The 20,950-nt window shown below is 39.6% G+C and overlaps 1 protein-coding gene across 1 annotated transcript in view; it reads left to right on the forward strand.

Annotated features, from left to right (window-relative positions):
- Positions 1-795: 795 nt before the first annotated feature.
- The window catches only part of SPHKAP (SPHK1 interactor, AKAP domain containing), a 186,441-nt gene continuing 166,286 nt past the window's right edge, over positions 796-20,950 (forward strand). Inside the window, exon 1 of the mRNA XM_065928912.1 lies at positions 796-925. Within this exon, the coding sequence (XP_065784984.1) occupies positions 796-925 (130 nt within the window). The remainder of the gene's footprint in view (positions 926-20,950) is intronic.

A 20,950-nucleotide genomic window follows, 5' to 3' on the forward strand; every position in this document is an offset into this window, starting at 1 on the left:
CGGAACTTACAGGAAGTCCGGCCGCGGGGCTGCGAGGCGCTTCGCGGTCCCTGTCCACTAGCCCACGGGGAGCGCTGCTGGGTGAGCCTGCGCGCCGGAGCCGCACGGGGTGGGCGAGAGCGCGCGTCCGCCTCTAGGGCGGGGGCCCGGGAAGCCTGGAGCCGGACTTTCTGCGGACCCGGCCCGGAGAGGGTTTGCGCCTTGAGGGGAGAGCGGTTCCAAGGTAGGGATGAAAACAGGAAGGAAGCATGGGGTAAAGCACCCCTACATCCCGACCCTGCGGACCCCCTAGGCGAGTGTCTGCGGTTGCTGGTGGGGAGGTCGAGGTGGGGGCGATTGCCTCTAACTCCCGACCGACCTAGACTGCGCCCGCCGGCGACCTGGACCAAAAGGACCTCAGTCCGCCCCAGTCCCACCCGCCTCAGTTGCCCCCACACCTCCTGCCAGGCTCCTTAGCATCTCTGGCCTCGAGCGTTCCCTGACTACCCCAGCCCTGGGGTCCGCACGCCGGGAGGTGGGGGCGGCCACCTTAGGCGCTTCCCAGGTGGGGAGCAACACGTTTTCCCTGATGTGCGTTCCGTCCTGCCTCCTCGCTTTGATCGTGCTCGCGCTCAGACTCAGTTCTTTGCGCATTTAGGAAACAGATTTTAGTATTTCTACCCGCGTAAACCTCAGGGGTGAATTGAGGCCGTCGCGCTGGTGGGGCTCCGCCAGCCGGGCAGGTGGGCTTTTGCGCTCTATCTGCTCCGCGCGGAGCGTCCATTCTCCTGGAGGAGAGGAAGCTGCTGTGAGCGGATGCAGGTGTCCCTCTGCCGCCCGCACAGCCCCACCTTTCCGAGGCAGAAGGGGCTTCGTGTGGACTATTCTGTCATCCCTTACTTCCTCATTTTCCCCAAGCAAACACCTAGGCAGCTTCTAGCCGAGTGTCAGGCTCTGGAATAAACATTTTGAACTCGAATTCTTGGAGAGCACCTAAATCCACTATGCAACGGCTAAAGCAGACACGGAGCTGATACTATGTTGCCGAGTAGCCACGATGGAGGTTGGACTGGAGTTGGGGTGGATGGACACCGCTTTTCAAACGTGTTGAAGGCTGCCATCTAGAGACTTGAAGTGTTAATATTTATATTCCGTAAGGAAATAGAGCTTTTCCAACTCCACAGGCATTTCCTCTTAAACATCCCTTCCCTGGGGGTTAGCAGAGGGCTCTTACAAAGACTTCTAAGCCGCGCCTGAAGCTGCTATCAGTGGAGCCAAACACAGTTGAAGTACCACTAAGTCATTCCTTTCTATCCTAATGCACGAAAAGGACAATAAGAACTGCAGGAAGAATTTTTAAAGCTTAAAAGTATATATTGTCACTTAGTTTGGGTCAAAGTGTGAAGCATTTGAAAATCGAACAAACTGGGGACTCACTTTCTACACCATCTGATCTACTACCTAAGGTATTTAGAATGGAAATGGTGAGCTGTGTGATTCCAATATTCCAATAAAATACAGACGTTTTTGATAGGAGAGTGCTTGCTCTAAATCCAGTTTTGCTGATCAATACAGTGATGCTTGAATCAGGATTATATATCTATTAAACAGCTGAGGCATTTTCTAAAATATTAGAAATACTTTATACCAAGAACTCCTTAAAATTATTTCTTCTGCACGATTGTAAAATGACCTTTCGAGGAGCAAATGAACTACCATGAAATTGCTCTGTATCTTGTAGTAGCCTGTAAAAATGTTAATATAGAATTAACACCAGCTGCAGCTATAAACCTTTTGAATATTCCTGTTTATTCGCCAAGATGCAGCACATTTCCTCAAATCAGTGTGATAATTCAGCTATTTAATGAGCATCCTTATTAATATAAAAATAGTTAAGTTTAACCCCTATTTCATTTACTGCAAGAAATACAATTTCTTCCTGCAGTATTTAATTGGAAGTCATAAATAGTGATATGCAAAAAGTAAACTAGAATTTTAAAACAGTGTGTAGAAATTATATTCATTGTACCCCTTCTCCACAAAACTTTGACATTTAAATAACTGATGATTGGATACTCTACAAACTTTTCAAGAAAATGGAAATAAAGAGGAAAAATCAAATTGTTATAAAGCAAGATTTGTGTTGTCTAAATCTGATATGTTTTCAGTATTTAATAAAATTAAGTTAGTGATTATAAATTATTGTTTCTCTTAGGAATTATAAAAGCAATTTGATGCTCCAACAATTGGACAGATGAAACAAAAAGATTTTTTAATATATCAAGTTAGCTAAAGAATATATGTTTTGTGTGGGCCTTTATATTTTAAAATGTTTATTGAATCAAAGATATAATTGACTGAAATTTTAAACTATTCTGTAGAAATTGATCTTATTTGATTCATACACTGTAGAAATTTTGAAGGATGATTTTTTTTTGAAAAGAATTGTTTATGTTTTTTTGAGTTATTACTCTATATTACCTTACCTCTGTGAAAGCTCCAGCTAGTTTTTACTTTGAATATTTTCATCTTTAAATGTGCGATAAATTATGTGGATTACATTACAGTTTTCTTAAAACCACTGTTTATTAAAGCTGGAAGGTGTCTCAAAGAAGGAAGCTAAGCTATGGAAACATGAAATGTTTCCCCGTTAGTTGTATAGTAGGCCCCAAACCTGTTTTCTGATTAGTAATCCAGTTCAAGGGAAAAAACAAACACACAAGATCTAAAAAACAAACAAGTTTCTTTTTTTTTAGCTCTAAAAGTTTAGGAAGAGATTCTTTCATCATGTCTTTTACAAAAGGTTTATTTGATTTGCCAAGGCCACATAACTAGGGTTTATGAAAACAGAATAGAATCCCAGACTGACAAAATGTGTTGTATTGCTGTAGCACATTTTACTATAATGCAGCAGTTACCTCTCACAGAAGGAAAGTTGATCTGACTTATATTGGTAATACTTTGGCCGCCTGATGTGAAGAACTGACTCATTTGAAAAGACCCTGATGCTGGGAAAGATTCAAGGTGGGAGGAGAAGGGGACGACAGAGGATGAGATGGTTGGATGGCATCACCAACTCAATGGACATGAGTTTGAGTAAACTCTGGGAGTTGGTGATGGACAGGGACGCCTGGCGTGCTGTAGTCCATGGGGTCGCAAAGAATCGGACATGACAGAGTGACTGAACTGAACTGAACTGATTGTGTGGATGGTAAAGTTGAAAGTGGAAGTTGCTCAATCATGTCTGACTCTTTGCAACCGCATGGACTGTATTGCCTGCCAGGCTCCTCCGTCCATGGAATTCTCCAGGCAAGAGTACTGGTGTGGGTAGCTGGTCCCTTCTCCAGGGGATCTTCCTAGCTCAGGGGAAGGGGATCTCAACCCAGGGATGGAACCCAGGTATCCCGCATTGCAGGTGAATTCTTTACTATCTGAGCCACCAGGGAAGCCCAAGAATACTGGAGTGGGTCACCATTTCCTTCTCCACGGGATCTTCCAGACCCAGGGATCGAACCAGGGTCTCCTGCATTGCAGGCAGATTCTTTACCAGCTGAGCTACCAGGGAAGTGTGTGAGTGGTAAAGTTGGTATTTTGTTGTGTTATCCCATTTGTTCCCCTGGAGGAGGAAATGGCAGGCCACTTCAGTATTCTTGCCTGGGGAATTCTATGGACAGAGGAGCCTGGTGGGTTCCAGTCTGTGGGATCACAGAGTCGGACACAACTGAGTGACTGAGAACATACCATATATTAAATTATTTGATCATCCCATCCATGTGAGTTAATTATAACAAATATAATTGCCTCCAATAATTTGTTGAAAAAAAATTGAAGTAAAAAGAAATTAAACGAAGAAAATAATTAGATTTAAAAATTTATACAATAGTATGTAAGAAAGCTCGGTTATCTACAAGTTCTTCTGACTTGAAGTTCAGTTTCTTTTTTTGTATTGATTGAAAATTCACACATTATTTTAAATGGGGATAGAGAAGAGATCCCGGTGCACGGTTTGGACAAATTCTGATGTCATTAGAACACATGGGGGCAGCCTAAAAGCCAGATCATTGTTTAAAGCCAACAAATGCTGAAAATATCATTTTTGCAAACAGAAATAATTTGTCACCTTGACCATGTCTAAGCTTGAATTTCAAATTTAAGAAAGAAGCCTTGTTTTATTTTCTAAATCACTTGCATTGATAATACTTTTGTTCTTTTTGTTCTGTTTGACTTACTGAATTCTATTTCAGTTATAATTTATTTTTATTGGAGTATAGGTGATTTACAATATTGTTAGCTTCAGGTGTACAACAAACTGATTCAGTTATACATGTACATATGCCCATTCTTTTTCAGATACTTTTTCCATTTAGGTTATTACAGAATATTGAGTTGAGTTCCTGTGCTGTATGGTATGTCCTTGTTGATTATCTGTTTATGTATACTAGCATGTGCATAGGGAGAAGGAAATGGCAACCCACTCCAGTGTTCTTGCCTGGAGAATTCCAGGGACGGGGGAGCCTGGCGGGCTGCCGTCTATGGAGTCGCAGAGAGTCGGACACGACTGAAGCAATTTAGCAGCAGCAGCAGCAGTGTATGTATGCTAATCCCAGACTCCTAGTGTATCCCTCCAACCACCCATGGCATACTGAATGAGAAAAACATTAAAGAGAGATGTCTGAAAAAATAGATATTTTAATTTAAATTTCCCATCAGTTTAGTTTGACCAAGCCTAAGTTTAGCCTAGCAATATTTCACTAAAGCCCATCAGAATCAAAATTTTGTCTCCGAGAATGTTAGTTCTGGAGGGGGACAAAAAAAAGGCTATTTTTTAAATGGAGCTAACAGCCCAATGCTGTAAATGAAAGTCTTCCATTCAAATTCAAAACAAACAGAGAAATTTAAGAGTACATTTACATTTCTGTTTTATATTTATCAGAAACTCTTAAAGAAGTCATCACTCTTAACAAATTGGGGATCAGCGACAAATATCAGATTCTGTCTTAAATCTAAGCTTGAGATTATTCTCTAGACTGAAATGCATGTTCTTTACAAGACCGGGGCTGATGTGGCCACATCCTCTAATTTACAATTCTCAGGGAAGCACTGCTCAGGAGGTGCTTCTTCTGACAAGGGAAAAAAAATTGGGAATTAGTAAATCTTGATGCTCAGGACTCAGATTCTATGTTGCTGAAGGGTAATAAACATCTGGAGAAGAGGTGGGAACTCTGAAGTCAGTTTCCCACAAAAACATTATTTTAAAAAGTCTTGAAACCCACCATTTTTTCCTGCATTTCACACCTTGACCCTTTTAGGGGTCCCTGATCTCCATCCTCTTGGTTCCTTTTGAAAAATATGTATCTGCTGCCAAATAATCAATTTGTAAATGAACTATTAGAGAATGTCTCATTCACAAAGGGTCCATTTGTCTAATATTTATTTGAATGAAGTTTTACTCTAATTAAAGCTTAAAACTTAAAAGAACTGTAGGAAGAGGGGAAAAATGGTGTATTTGACATTGGGAGACTACTGGGACAGGTAGTGCTTGGTTCTGTTCTGAAATTAATGGCTGTAGCTGTGGAATTAATTGTTTGACTTGTTGATTCTCTACCTCCTCCTGTTTAGAGTAATGCGTACTCTACATATACTGATCTGAATCCCTCTCACTTCTAACCTTCTAAAATGCCATGACCTTTATTGTTCATGACCGTTATTGGTGGCTTCCCTCGTGGCTCAGATGGTGAAGCGTCTGCCTACAACACAGGAGACACGGGTTCGATCCCTGGGTCGGGAAGATACCCTGGAGAAGGAAATGGCAACCCACTCCAGTACTCTTGCCTGGAAGCAGCAAGAAGCAACACTAATCCATTCAAAAAAAGTCCAGCTCAGAGAATCAATTAGTTTGTTGTTAAATCCCTCCAAAAGGCTCACAGAAGGCAGAATAAAAACTTAACTTTTCTGTAAAGACTATAGCATGGTGATTAAGATCCTGGTTCTACCACTTACTACTTTTGTTTTCTTAGTTGTTGAATGGCCCACATAACTCAGACGGGAAATCTCCTTTGTCTGACATTAGCATAGCTATTCCACCTTTTTTTGGTTACCATTTTCCATCTTTTTGCTTATAATCTATCTCTTCATATTTAAAACTGTTTCTTGTAGACAGGGTATTGTATCTTACTTTTATATTTTATCTGACAATGTTTTTTAATTGATGTGTTTAAATTTAGATCATTCACATTTATTATGATTCTAGATAGGGCTGTATTAAAAGCCATCAACTAAAGCAACAAAAGCAAAAATAAATGAGATAACCTCAAATTAAATAGCTTCTGCACAGCAAAGGAAACCATCAACAAATGAAAAGGAAAACATGGGATGAGCGAAAATATTTATAAATAATATATCTGATAAAAGATAATATCCAAAGTATATAAAAACTCATACAATTCAATAGCAAACAACAACAGCAACAAATCTAAACAATCTGGTTTTAAAATGGACAGAAAAACTGAATAAATATATTTTTCAAAGTGAAAGTGAAGTTGCTCAATCATGTCCAACTCTTTGCATCCCCATGGACTGTAGCCTACCAGTGTCCTCTGTCCATGGGAATTTCCAGGCGAGAACACTGGAGTGGGTTGCTATTTCCTTCTCCAGGGGATCTTCCCAACCCAGGGATCAAACCCAGGTCTCCTGCATTGCATGCAGATTCTTTACCATCTGAGCCATCAGGGAAGGTTCCTCTGTTAGAATGGCTATCATTAAAATGACAAGAGATAACAAATGGTAGTGAAGATGTGGAGAAAAGGGAACCTCTACACTGTTGGTAGAAAGGTAAATTGGTACAGTCACCATGAAAAACTGTATGGAGATTCCTCCAAAAACTGAAAGTAGAATGACCATTTGAGCCAGCCATCTCATGTTAGGTGAAGATAAAAAGAGAGACACGTGGTGGGGTGGTGGGTGGAGAGAGAAAGAAAGAAAGAAAGAAAGCAGGATCTTGAAGAGATATCTGCACTCTAGTGTTCATTGCAGCATTATACACAATAGACAGTGTATGTAAATAGCCTGTGTTCATCAACAGTGAATGAGTAAGTGAATATTTATATGCATGAAGTGTAAAAGTGTTTGTCACTCAGTCATATCTGACTGTTTGTGACCCCTTGAACTGTGGAAGATACGTGGATATTATTTATCCATGAGAGAGATGGATATCCTGCCATTTGCAGCAACAAATCGCAGGATATCCAAACCCCCTTTTTTGGATTTGGAATGAAAACTGACTTTTACCAGCCCTGTGACCACTACTGGGTTTTCCAAATTTGCTGACACGCTAAGTGCATCACTTTAACAGTATATACCTTCAAATTGTAATATACTACCTCACACCCAGTGTAAGGGTCTTACAATTATATGTCCAAATTGTCTTCTCTGATCCTGTGTGCTATTGTCATATATGTTATTTTTATTTCTGTTATAAACACTATTTAATGCTACTATGTTTGCTTTAAAAAGTTGGATATTTTAGAAAATCAAAAATAAGAAAAAGTAGATTTTATTTTACCCTCAATTTCTGACACTTCATCTGTATAGAGGCAAGCTTCTCTGTCTTGTACGTTCTGTCTATAGAACTCCCTTTCACGTCGCTATCATGCAGGTCTGCTGGCAGTGAATTCTCTGTTTTTGTTTATCTAAAATGTCTATTTTTCCTTTACTTTTTGAATCATACTTTTTATGAGTATGGAGTCCTGGGTTGAAAAAACTTTCTTTTCATCGTATTAAAGATGTCTTTCCTTTGTATTTGGGCTTCTGTGGTTTCTGCCAAGAAATTGTTTTCATTCTTATTTTTGTTCCTCTCTATGTCACGTGTGTTTTTTCCCCAGCCTGTCTTCCTAATTTTCTTTTTGTCTCTTGTTTGGAGCAGTTTTAATGTGATATGCCAAGGAGTGAGTATATATGTTTGTGTGTGTGTGTGTATGTTTGTGTGTGTGTGTGTGTGTGTTGTGTTTATCCTGCCCGGTGTTCTCTGAGCTTCTCTCTGTGGTTTGATGTCTTATTATTAATTCTGAAAATATTAAGCTAAAATTGTAATAGGCTGGTTCAATATGTTGCTTTATCCCCTGGAAGAGCATTTTTACCTTGCCTTTTCATGTGGCTTATAATATTTTTACTGAAACCCAGATACCTTGGTAGGATAACATTTCCCCAAGTGGAAACTGGAAGTCAGTGCTACTATTTAATGCACGTTTTAAATAATACGCTTAGGCTTAGAGAGGTTAAATGACTCACCCAAGGTCATTCAACTAGTGAGTGACAGATATCATACTTCACCCTTGGTTTTTAGACTCCAAATCGTATGTTGTCTGATTATATGACTGTTACTCTGTACTTCCTAATGCATGTACATTCCCACTCTGGAGGCCTCCAGGACTCTTATTGATGTCATATGGCTTTATTTATTTCAGACATTTTTGACCTCCTATCCCCAAGAAAGTTACTGAAGCATGCATAATGATGAGTAAGAAATGCTTCTTGCCCTTCATAAGGTCACCAAGTAGTTTTAAAATGTCATTATTTTTTCTGAATGCTTTTTGATTCCATCTTTCTCAACATATGGCCTCTGAATCAAAAGCAGCTGCAAAGACAGGTGGATGCTCGAAGAAATTTTGAGTCAGCCATAAGAAAGCAATGGAAACCTAGAGCATGATGGACTAAAAAATTAAGACATTAAAAATTTGTATCTATATCCAGTGGAGTCTAAAAATTCAGATGCTAACACCTCTACCTGAAAACCGTGCTGCATTCCTGCCTGAGATAGAAAAAGTGACATATCCAAACAAATGGCTTGAGAGAACTCTTCTTGGAAAAAAAAATAGCAAACAGACCAAGGTACTTCTTTTTATTCCTTTCATTCTAAATACATATTACTGATATCTTGAAATAGTTAACAGAAATTCTTAGAGTATTCATGGCTTTTGAAATAAAAGTTAGTCTTTAGAAATGTAAACATATGGGAATTCCCTGGCAGTCCAGCAGTTAAGACATAGTGCTTCCATTGCAGGGGACGTGGGTTCGACCCCTGATCAGGGAACTAAGATCCCTTGCAGTAAGGCCAACAATTTTTAAAATGTAAAGATATTATTTTCATTTTCTATATTAATTCAGCAAATTGCCACAAAATCAGTAGATTAGCACCCAAATATATTATTTTATAATTCTGTATGTCAGAAGTCTGACATGGGCCACGCTGGGATAAAATCAAAGTGTTAGCAGGGTTGCATTCTTTTCTGGAAAGTTTCAGTTCAGTTCAGTCACTCAGTCGTGTCTGACTCTTTGTGACCCCGTGGACTGCAGCATGCCAGGCTTCCCTGTCCATCACCAACTCCTGGAGCTTACTCAAACTCATGTCCATTGAGTCGGTGATGCCATCCAACCATCTCATCCTTTGTCTTCCCCTTCTCCTCCTGCCTTCAGTCTTTCCCAGCATTAGGGTCTTTTCCAGCGAGTCAGTTCTTCGCATCAGATGGCCAAAGTATGGGAGTTTCAGCTTCAGCATGTGGAAGGTTTAGGAGGAATCTATTTCCTGTGTTTTCCAACTTCTGGAAACTGCTGGAAGTCCTTGCCTCATGACCCCCTTCCTCCGTCTTCAAAGTCGGCAATGGTGGGTTGAGTTCTTCCATCCCATTCTTCTAACATCTGACCTCCTCTTCAGCCTCTCTTTTCCACTTTTGAAACCTTGCGATTACATTGGATCCACCCAGACAGTCCAGGATAATGTCCGAATATCAAGGTCATGGGTTAATAACCTCAATGCCACCTAGAATCTTGATTCTGCTTTGCCATGTAACAATATTTCTAGGTAGTGGGGATTTGAACATGAACATCTTTTTAGGCCCATTGTTCTGTCTATCACAAGCATTAATTTAACTAAAAAAAGTGTATCATGCTGGCTTTCAAATTGCACTTGAGAGGCTACTAGGAGTAATTTCTCTCTCCCTCTTTCTCTCTCTCCTCACCTCCTTCTTTATTAAATAAAAGGAAAGAGTGATAGTACTGTTTGTTCCTCCACTGCAATATGCAATTCATTCAGTGTGGCCAAAGTGAAACAACCACCCAATTACAGAATCATATTCAATAACATAAGGCCGGATTGGGGTGTACTTGAAGACCTAATAGAGTTCACTGTTTGGCACATCTCTATATTGCAATGGTCACTAGTGATAGTCAGGAAATATTTCCAATTGTGTTCCTAAGCATAAAGCCAGGTTGTCCTTGCTTGTCTCCCTTGTACAAGGTATGATCACATGGTTTGCTTGAGCCACTGCAAGGTGGGGCTTCCCTTATAACTCAGTTGGTAAAGAATCTGCCTGCAATGCAGGAGACCCCAGTTTCATTCCTGGGTCGGGCCACTCCAGTATACTTGGGCTTCCCTCCTGGCTCAGCTAGTAAAGAATCCACCTGCAATGAGGGAGACCTGGGCTTGATCCCTGGATTGGGAAGATCCCCTGGAGAAGGGAAAGGCTACTCACTCCAGTATTCTGGCCTGGAGAATTCCATTGACTGTATAGTTCATGGGGTTGCAAAGAGTTGGACATGACTAAGTGACTTTCACTTCACTTCACTTCAATGCAAGGTGTGCAGAAGAGACATGTGTCTCATCCAGGTGGAAGTGTTAAAGAGCCCATATATGATTTTGTTTCACTTCTGCTTTCTGCCCTGCTAGGTAATGAGTTCACATAGTGGCTGCTCCATCAGCCTGAGTTTCAGAAGGAGCACAATGTGGAACACAACCCCCATTAAATCATGATGGCCGTGTAGGATAAGCAAGAAATAGATCTTTGTCATTTTAACCCCCTGAGATTTTGGAGTTGTTTGATAATGCAGCATCACCCAACCCACTATATCTGACCCTGCCACCTTTGGGGTTGAAATGGCAGGTGGTCTGGTGGGTGACTCGCTTGTGAAGGTTTTCAAAGGATCTCACAGGTTCTTGTCTTGCTCTGAACTTCAAAAGATTCTCATCACTATCTAACGGTATACTCTTGGTATAGTAATACAAGAATGGGGTTGGAGAAAGAGAGGAATGGAATTCACCTTGACTAATTCATGAAGCAGTCAGGAACCAGGTCCTTTGGACCAGCCCCAGATAATAACAATAAATACAGCGTGGCCTGTAGGTCTCCCATCCTAGGCACATGGGGTGTAAACTAGGAGTCTTACTCATCCTGCTGTCAGTTCACACCCTTCCCATTTCACAATCTCACAAAGCTGCTGCTATTTAAGGATATAGTAGTGCATCATGTGGGATTCTCAGGTGGCTCAGTGGTGAATTCACCTGTCAATGCAGCAGACGTGGGTTCAATTCCTGGTTTGGGAAGATCCCCTGGAGAAGGAAATGGCAACCCGCCCCAGTATTCTTGCCTGAAAAATCCGATGGACAGAGGAGCCTGGCAGGCCAATGTCCATGGGGTCACAAAGAATGGGACATGATTTAGTGACTGAACAACAACTGCATCATGTACACATTTAACTCATACAAATTCAATACTACATGTTCATTTTCCTCCTTTCATTCTCCCATTTCTCTTCCTTTCTTTGATTTTTAAAAATACGGTAGTTCAGTTCAGTTTAGTCGCTCAGTCATGTCCTACTCTTTGCGACCCCATGGACTGCAGCACGCCAGGCTTCCCTGTCCATCACCAACTCCCAGAGCTTGCTCAAGCTCACGTCCATAGAGTCAGAGATGCCATTCAACTATCTCATCCTCTGTCATCCCCTTCTCTTCCTGCCTTCAATCTTTCCCATCATCAAGGTCTTTTCCAATGAGTCAGTTCTTCAAATCAGGTGGCCAAAATATTGGAGTTTCAGCTTCAGCATCAGGCCTTCCAATGAATATTCAGGGTTGATTTCCATTAGGATTGACTGGTTGGATCTCCTTGCAGTCCAAGGGACTCTCAAGAATCTTTGTTGGAGAAGGGAATGGCAAACCACTTCAGTATTCTTGCCTTGAGAACACCATGAACAGTATGAAAAGGCAAAAAGAAAAAATATGGTAAACTTATGTTAATGTGTATTTCTGTCACATTGCACATTTCTTTATAGCATACACACACCAAAAGAAAAAAAAACACACTTTATTAGGCTTTATTATTTTTTTTTTTTTTGCAAAATCCAACATGCCATGATTTATAAGCTTCTTAAAAGATTTTCAAAGGTTATTTTGACTCCCCACAATTTTCAAGATAGGCTGTGACATTAGACCTGAAATCCCACAGTAACTGCTTCTCTGCTTCCCAGTGGTTGTCAAAACACTGATTTTGGTAACCTGTCACCACAAGAAGAGGATGACTGGAAAGTTAATCTGTCAGCACTCTCCCCTGGCTCCTGCACCATCCAGGGATGGAATAAGACCCAGTTCCTGCCCTCGTTGCATTTCATCTTGGTGGCAGTTGAACTTTGTGAGGAAGGAGACATGCTGGGAAGTTGACACACAACACCCAGTGACTAGATCCTCTTCATTTCTTGAGGGACCTCTCTCAGGCTACCAAACTGATCAGTTCTCTTCCTGATTCTGAGCACATCGACATGAGGGAGAGGTGACCCCTAACTTCTTAAAACAAGTTTTCCCTAATGAGAAACTTACCTAAAATATAGACCTTCTGAAACATGCTCATTTCCCTCTGTGTTGAGTAGGTGGGAACCCAATGAGAATGGGATCTTGGAGCTATAACCGTGTTGATAATGGCCACTTTGCTCAAGCCTTTTCCTTTACAGATTAAAAAACTGAAATCAGGAAAAGTTAAATGATTAATCAAATTATACAGATGTTGATATTTATAGATGCATATATGCCTGCTTAGTCACGTCTGACTCTTTGAGACCCCATGGACTCTAGCCCACCAGGCTTCTCTGTCCATGGAATTTCCCATGCAAGAATACTGGAGTGGGCTGCCATTTCCTTCTCCAGGGAATCTTACTTCTCCAGGGATCAAACCCGAGTCTCCTGAATCTTCTGCATTGGCAGGCAGATTCTTGACCACTGAGCCACTTGGGAGAGTCAGGGAGCCAAGAATGAATCCCTCAGCTCCTGATTCCTATGCTTATCACTGCAGTGGATTTATTTAAAATAATAATAACAACTCCAAAACGTAGTTGGAAACTCTTGGCATTTCCAATACTACAGATCTTGTCAATCACCTGTGTCTAAATACCTTTCTTATTTTTCCTTAAAATAATAATGTTTTTATGATTTCTTATGTCTCCATTTCACTTCAACTGCCAGTAATGCCAGAAACAAATCAAAAGTTTAATTATAACAGCAATTTGGGAGTTTATAACTTAAATATCTATGCTGTTTTTAACCACGATGCTAACCACTTGTCATAATGTCTATTTTCCTTAGCCCTAAGTTTTAAACTACGTCTGATCATTTTATTGTACATACATTTTCTGTGTGTGTGCATGCATGCTTAGCTGTGTCCAAATCTTTGTGACCCCACGGACTATAGTCCTCCAGATTACTCTGTCCATGGGATTTCCCAGGCAAGAATGCTGGAGTGGGTTGCCATTTCCTACTCCAGGGGATCTTTCCAACTCAGAGATCGAACCTGAGTCTCCTGCATTGGCAGGCAGATTCTTTACTACTGTACCACCTGGAAAGCCCATGTTTTCTGTTAGTTGTCATATATTTTTAGTGGAACAGATGGAATATACATCATTAAACCAGTCATGCAGTCAATCAATTGATTTCTTTATAAGCAATGCAAAAGAATAATGTTCCTGCATATTAGAGGAATTAAATTGACCTGTGGCAAGTTGGAACTCATATGAATCAATGGCCTATACATATTAATTAAACCTACCTTAAAGACAGACTTACCATTTGTGAAATGCTATAAGCAATTTCTACAAAATGATTATTAGATGATTAACATTAAAGCAAAACCAACTGTTTTAGAATAAATATAAAATAAAATGTGAAAGCTTTGTGAAACATAATTCTCATTTATTAAACATGATGTTATGATTGTTTAGTCACTAAGTCGTGTCTGACTCTTGCAGCCCCATGGACTATAGCCTGCCAGGCTCCTCTGTCCGTGGGATTCTCCAGGCAATGGAGTGGGTTGCCATTTCCTTCTCCAGGGACCTTCCCAACCCAGGGATTGAACCTGGGTCTCCTGCATTACAGGCAGATTCTTTACCAACTGAGCTATGAGGGAAGCCCAAATATGATGTTACACATCTATTTTAAATGTATGTGCATATGTAATGAATTTCAGTTTGTATCAAGGGTATTAATAGCTAAAAGTGCAATTTTTAGTTTGTACATTTTATGTTTTAGAGTACTTTGCTCAGGGATTAAAATGCATTAAATAAAATAGCAAGAATTTTAAAATATTTACTTTTGCTTTGAAAGATACAAGGAGAATTGATAATTTTCTCACATACTTCAGTATTAACATATGTTAAACAACCACTTAGTTGCTTCTCTTGTAAAAATCTATAATTTTTAACATAAAAAGAACATAATAAGGCTTCAATAAATGACTTGATAACCTTGTGCCTATGAATAAATTGATCTGTTCAATTACAGTTTGAGCAACTGACTCTTCCACTTAATTTATGAAGACAAATAATTTATCTGGTTAATTCAAAACAAAAATCATATAAAAATCAAAGACTGATTGGAGACATTTTTTTCTAAGTGAAATATTGGCTCCACCTAATGTGCTCATTGCTGACTCATACACTCAGTATAACCTGATGATTTTTACCTCTAATTTTTTTTCTGAATGAATCAATGATGCTTCAAAATAGCAATTAAAAATTCATGCACTTTACTTGTGTAATTATCAACGGTCAGTGATCTGACCTGACATTCTGTTAAACTGTTAGTCTTCCTCTCTTGCAAAGATGGATAAAATATGATGACTTCATCAGAATCAGGTCATTTGGATAATGAGCTGCACTTTCATCACATGAATCCCTGTGAAAGAAGTGTCCAGAGAAGAGATTCGTGATCCAGAGAACTTGTTATCTAGAGAAGCTTTTATCTTAACCCTAGTCACACACAGGCCTTTTAGATTGTAGTCATTCTTTATGAAGGAGAACAATATGCACAAACTGCTAATGATGATGATATTTTCCTCAGTATTTTTACTGGTTTTCATATTTTTTCATAATTTGGATAAGAACATTTATAAAGAATGAATCCGAAAACGTGAGATCTCTTATGAGTTTTAAGCTTGTAGATTATATGGAACTGGTGTGGATGTTTGGAAATGAAGGGGAAAAAAAGTGGGAGGGAGGGCTTACTTGTTTACTTGTTAGGAAAGAATGAAATCTAGTGACTTCAAAGCCATCTTCATCGTTTGAGGACAATTGAAACCTGTAAAAGGGCACATAAATTTCCTTCAATGAAGATTAAATGCTACTAAATAGTGGACAAAATTAACCAGTTTGATTAGAAATGTATCTTTAAGAATAATAAGATTTATATTTAAAAATCAGTTCATTTTATTGATGTTTTTTTAATTGATTTTATTAAATCAAAAATCATTAATTCATTGATGTTTTAAAAATAAAAAGTAAGTGTGGATTATGTAGCAATCAAATAATGGGGCTTCCCCGGTGGCTCAGTGGTAAAGAATCCACCTGCCAGTGCAGGAGACTTGGGTTCGATCCCTGGTCCAAGAAGATCCCACATGCCATAGAGCAACTAAGCCTGTGCACCACAACTATTGAGCTTGTGCTCTGGAGCTTAGGAGCCCTAACTGCTGAAGCCAAGAGCCTTAGAACTCCTGCTTCTCCTAAGAGAAGCCACTGCATTGAGAAGCCCATGCATCTCAACTAGAGAGTAGCCCCTACCTCTAAAACCCACAGAGCAAGACCCAGCACAGCCAAAAATAAATAAATAGTGGAATCAATAATGTAAAAAAAGTTAAAATGATCAAATAATGAATTTGGTGTTGATTGGATTGGAAGATCATAATTTTTCCTTCAAAATTGTGTGCTAACATGGCACATAAAGAATAAAGAAGTCAGTTCTGTAAATATACTCAAGAGCCTTGTAAGTTTTGACAGTTGTTCCTTTACTTCTTTGATTCTCATGTCAGTGCCTTGTGAAATGTCTATCATGTTATCAACCTCATTGATCTTCCCTTCTTCCAATTTTAACTGATCTTAACTCAGACAGACTCTGATTTATCAACAGTTTGACCTGTGATAAAGAGTTCTCATCATTTTCTTCTCTTTCCTGAAGTTCTGCATTTTCTGCAAGATTTTTCATCTTAATTTATGAAAATTTTATTTAAATAAAACTGACAACCTCTTAAATCATCAACAGGCAACTACCAAAGATACTGATGCCATGGGCAGAGATAAACACTCAAGTTTGGTTGGGAGGAATCCTCACTGGAAACTAATTGGGAACTGTGTCTATTAGTTAATGAAATGTTTGCTTTTTTTGTGCAATCTTCTAATTACAAAGACTGGAACATGAATCACAAGGACATCTGATGCTTAGGAGGACAATTTCCAATGATTTTAAATTTACCAGATTTTCTCCAGTGAAGGCACTGCTGAAAATCTTTTCCATTTTCCCAAACATTTTCTTACAGATGAGTGAATTATCTAATGAAGCAATGCAGATAGAATTGACTGTTTCAAAAACCTATCCTTCTGGAAAATTACCCACTGTTTTTAAGACTGCAGAGGTCTTTCTGTTTCCAAAATATCTCACAGTAATTAGTCCTTTTTTAGTGCACATGCATTCATTTGAATTGAATGAATGAAAAGCACCAAACGGTTTTCCAGGATAAATGTGTCTGCTTCTTTACCCTTTTTTAAGACCACCGTGTTGATCAAAGTCTAAAAGCAACAAGTAGACCAACAGGATTAAAACCATGTGGTGGGTCTTTAGACAGTGTCTGTGGTAACCAGGATCTTGGTGAAACAGTTCCATGTCTAATCCTTCATAGTCATTGAGTGAGTAAGTGAGTGAAAGTTGCTCCGTAGTGTCTCTTTGCAACCCCATGGACTACACAGTCCATGGAATTCTCCAGACCAGAATACTGGAGTTGGAAACCTTTCTCTTCTCAAGGGGATCTTCCCAACCCAGGGATCAAATCCAGGTCTCCCGCATTGCAGGCAGATTCTTTACCAGCTGAGTCACAAGGGAAGCCCATAGTCCCTGAATGCCCCTATAATAGGTCTCTTTATACCTCTGAGGGGGGCAAAAGAAAAAAAAAAAAAAAAAAAAAAACTCCTGCCACAGAGAGAAGCCCTAGTTTGTTACTTGCTCAGTCATGTCTGACTCTTTGCAACCTGATGAACTGTAGCTGGGCAGTCTCTTCTGTCCACGGGATTTTCCAGGCATGAATACTAGATGGTTGCCATTTCCTCCTCCAGGGGATCTTCCAGACCCAGGGATTGAACCTGGGTCTCCTGCATTGGCAGGAGGATTCTTCCCATAGTTTGCTCAAATTCATGTCCATTGAGTCAGTGATGATATCTAACCATCTCATTCTCTGCTGCCCCTTTCTCCTTTTGCTTTCACTCTTTCTCAGCATCAGGGTCTTTTCCAATGAGCTGGCTCTTCGCATCAGGTGGCCAAAGTATGGGAACTTTAGCTTCAGCCAACAGTCCTTCCAATACATATTCAGGATTGATTTCCTTTAGGATTGACTGGCTTGATATCCTTGCAAGTCAAGGGACTCTTAAGAGTCTTCTCCAAAACCACATTTCAAAAGCATCAATTCTTCGATGCTCAGCCTTCTTTATGGTCCAGCTCTCACATCCATACATGACTACTGGAAAAACCATAGCTTTGACTATATGGACCTTTGTCGGCAAAGTGATATCTCTGCTTTTTAATATGCTGTCTAGGTTTGTCATAGCTTTCCTTCCAAGGTGCATGTGTCTTTTAATTTCATGGCTGCAGTTACCATCTGCAGTGATTTTGGAGCTCAAGAAAATAAAATCTGTCACTGTTTCCACTGTTTCCCCATCTATTTCCCATGAAGTGATGGGACGAGATGCCATGATCTTAGTTTTCTGAATGTTGAGCTTTAAGCCAACTTTTTCACTCTCCTCTTTCATTTTCATCAAGAGGCTTTTTAGTTCATCTTCACTTTCTGCCATAAGGTTGGTGTCATCTGCATATCTGAGGTTATTGATATTACTCCCTGCAATCTTGATTCCAGCTTGTGCTTCTTCCAGCCCAGCGTTTCTCATGATGTATTCTGCATATAAGTTAAACAAGCAGGGTGACAATATACAGCCTTGATGTACTCCTTTTCCTATTTGGAACCAGTCTGTTGTTCCATGTCCAGTTCTAACTATTGCTGCCTGACCTGCATATAGGTTTCTCAAGAGACAGGTCAGGTGGTCTGATATTCTCATCTCTTTCAGAATTTTCCACAGTTTACTGTGATCCACACAGTCAAAGGCTTTGGCATAGTCAATAAAGCAGAAATGAATGTTTTTCTGGAACTCTGTTGCTTTTTTGATGATCCAGCAGATATTGGCAATTTGATCTCTGGTTCCTCTGCCTTTTCTAAAACATAAAGCTACTGCACATTTAGTAGAATTGCCAAAATGTGACAGAGACCAGCAGTGAGCACTGTTAGAAAAACGACACCAATAGACTTGCAGGACACAGGGTTGTCATAAAACTTCAATGTAAAAAAAAAAAAAGCAGTATCTTCAAAGTACAATATAAAATGAGGCATGCCTATATAGTACAGTACTTCATTCAGAAAGTTCACATAGATTCATCTAAAGACTATCTGGATTTCATGATCCTGAAGAAGACTCACATGATTATTGCAATATGCCACCTTCCCTACTTCCAAGCCTATAGATGCTACTGACAATATCAAGTCTCAAATCATTCAAAAGATCACACAAAGCTAAATTTTCTCCTCTCCAATCAATATTTTGACTTATTTCTGTCTTCCTCAAAATGATGGTTTTACATAAAGACCTTACCTTTCAGCTGAGTGTAGTGAATGCCAAATTCCCTTTGCTCCCTTTCCTAATGAACAAGATTCACATGATGCCGGGAAAGGTTGAGGGCAGGAGGAGAAAGGGGTGACAGAGGATGAAATGGTTGAATGACATCACCAACTCAAAGGACATGAGTTTGAGCAAAGTCTGGGAGATAGTGAAGGACAGGGAAGCCTGGCCTTTTGCTGTCCATGGGTTGACAAAGAGTCGGACATGACTGAGCCACTATTAACAATAAGAACAACTACACGTGGCTTCAGGCTCCTAGCACCAGACCACATTCCCAGCACCCATCTGGAGGGAAAATTTAAAGACACATTTATATGGAAATTACGTCCTCAGATATGGTGAGGATGGTGTAGAAGTGAAGGGCATGGTATCCTGTGATGAGAAATAAGGATGGAGAAGAAGCCAAAGTCTCCACGATGGAAGCTGCACAGTCAGTGGTCCAAAATGGACTTAACACTTTCCTCATCTTGACTACACTAGTAATTATCTTCTTGCCACTGGGAACAGACTTCTCTTTTCTTGGACCTTTTTTTTAAAAAAAAAAACAAAAACAAAACCTAAGTTCTTTCTTTGCCTCTCTGGAATGAAGATAGTTTCAAAAGCCTCTTGCCAGTTTTACAAACTAAGAATATTTTTCTTGAGGACCTAAAAGTCATCTATTTGAAATGTAAGCATCATAGGAGATAGTGTGCCTGTCTTCTAGCTTCTGTGGGAGAGGGGAGCCTGCATTATGTGAGCATCTTGCTCCAAATTATAAAGATATCGCATGTCATGAAGATATGAGAGTTTATTTTTCCTTTGGGTAAGGTCAATTAACAAATACAAATGGCCTGTGCTCACCCACCAACCGTCAGCATCCCTGCTATTCACCCGTAGTTTCAATGGAATTGAGTTTGCACTGCATTCTAGTCTCTGTCCCTTGTTGCAATGACTTTGAATAAAGTTTGTCTTACCTGTTTAACTTTGTCTGGTAGAAATTAGCTTAGAGATTATGTTTAGGAACCTGTACTTTGTCTAAGTTAGTAGGATAGTGGTGGAGAACTCAGAGTTGGAGGTCCTACAACCTAAACTAGAATTCTGTCTCTACTACTGCTCATTTGTGAATTACTCTATCCCTCAGTCTGAGTTTCTTCATCTATGACACATGAACAGGCATTGGATTCTTCCAGAGGTAATATTATAATAATGGAAAGAAGGGAATAGAATGAAAAATGTATTTGTTTTGAAAGACATATTTAGAGAATAAAATTGAAAAGATTTGGTAATTGATTAGATATTAGAGATGAGACGAAAGGAATTCAAAGATAAATTCCAAGTTGTTTTAATTTGGGAATTTTGGGTTCTTTATGATAACAAAAGTTGAACTGAAAATTCATGAGGAAAATCAGGTCAGGTAGAAATAAGTGGACTTTGAGATAGGTGCAAGACATATAGATGAAGACATTCAGCAGGCTGTTGAGTTTTCATATCTGAAACTCAAGGGAGAAGTTTGGAGTGAAAGAATGAATCTAGACAAACATATCAGAGGTATGAGATCTCTTGGGCAAGTTGGTTAACTAAGACTGGCTCTCCTTAGCAATCTAAATGTCCTCCAATAGAGGAATGAATAGCAAAGAGGTGGTACATGTATACAATGGAATATTACTAAGCCATGAAAAGGAATGAAATAATGCCATTTGCAGTAGCATGGATGGACCTAGAGATTGTCATACTGAGTGAAGTAAGTCAAAGAAAAATACATGATATTGCTTATATGAGAAATCTAGTAAAAGTGCAGAAATGAACTTATCAACAAAACAGAGTTACAGGTGTAAAAGTAAAAACAAAAAAACTTATGGTTACCTGGGAACAAGGAAGGGAGTGACTGTAGCCCACCAGGCTCCTCCATCCATGGAATTTTCCAGGCAAGAGTACTAGAGTGGGTTGCCATTTCCTTCTCCAGGGGATCTTCCTGACC

This window comes from Muntiacus reevesi, chromosome 3 (genome assembly GCF_963930625.1).
Source record: "Muntiacus reevesi chromosome 3, mMunRee1.1, whole genome shotgun sequence".
Lineage (NCBI taxonomy): Eukaryota > Metazoa > Chordata > Mammalia > Artiodactyla > Cervidae > Muntiacus > Muntiacus reevesi.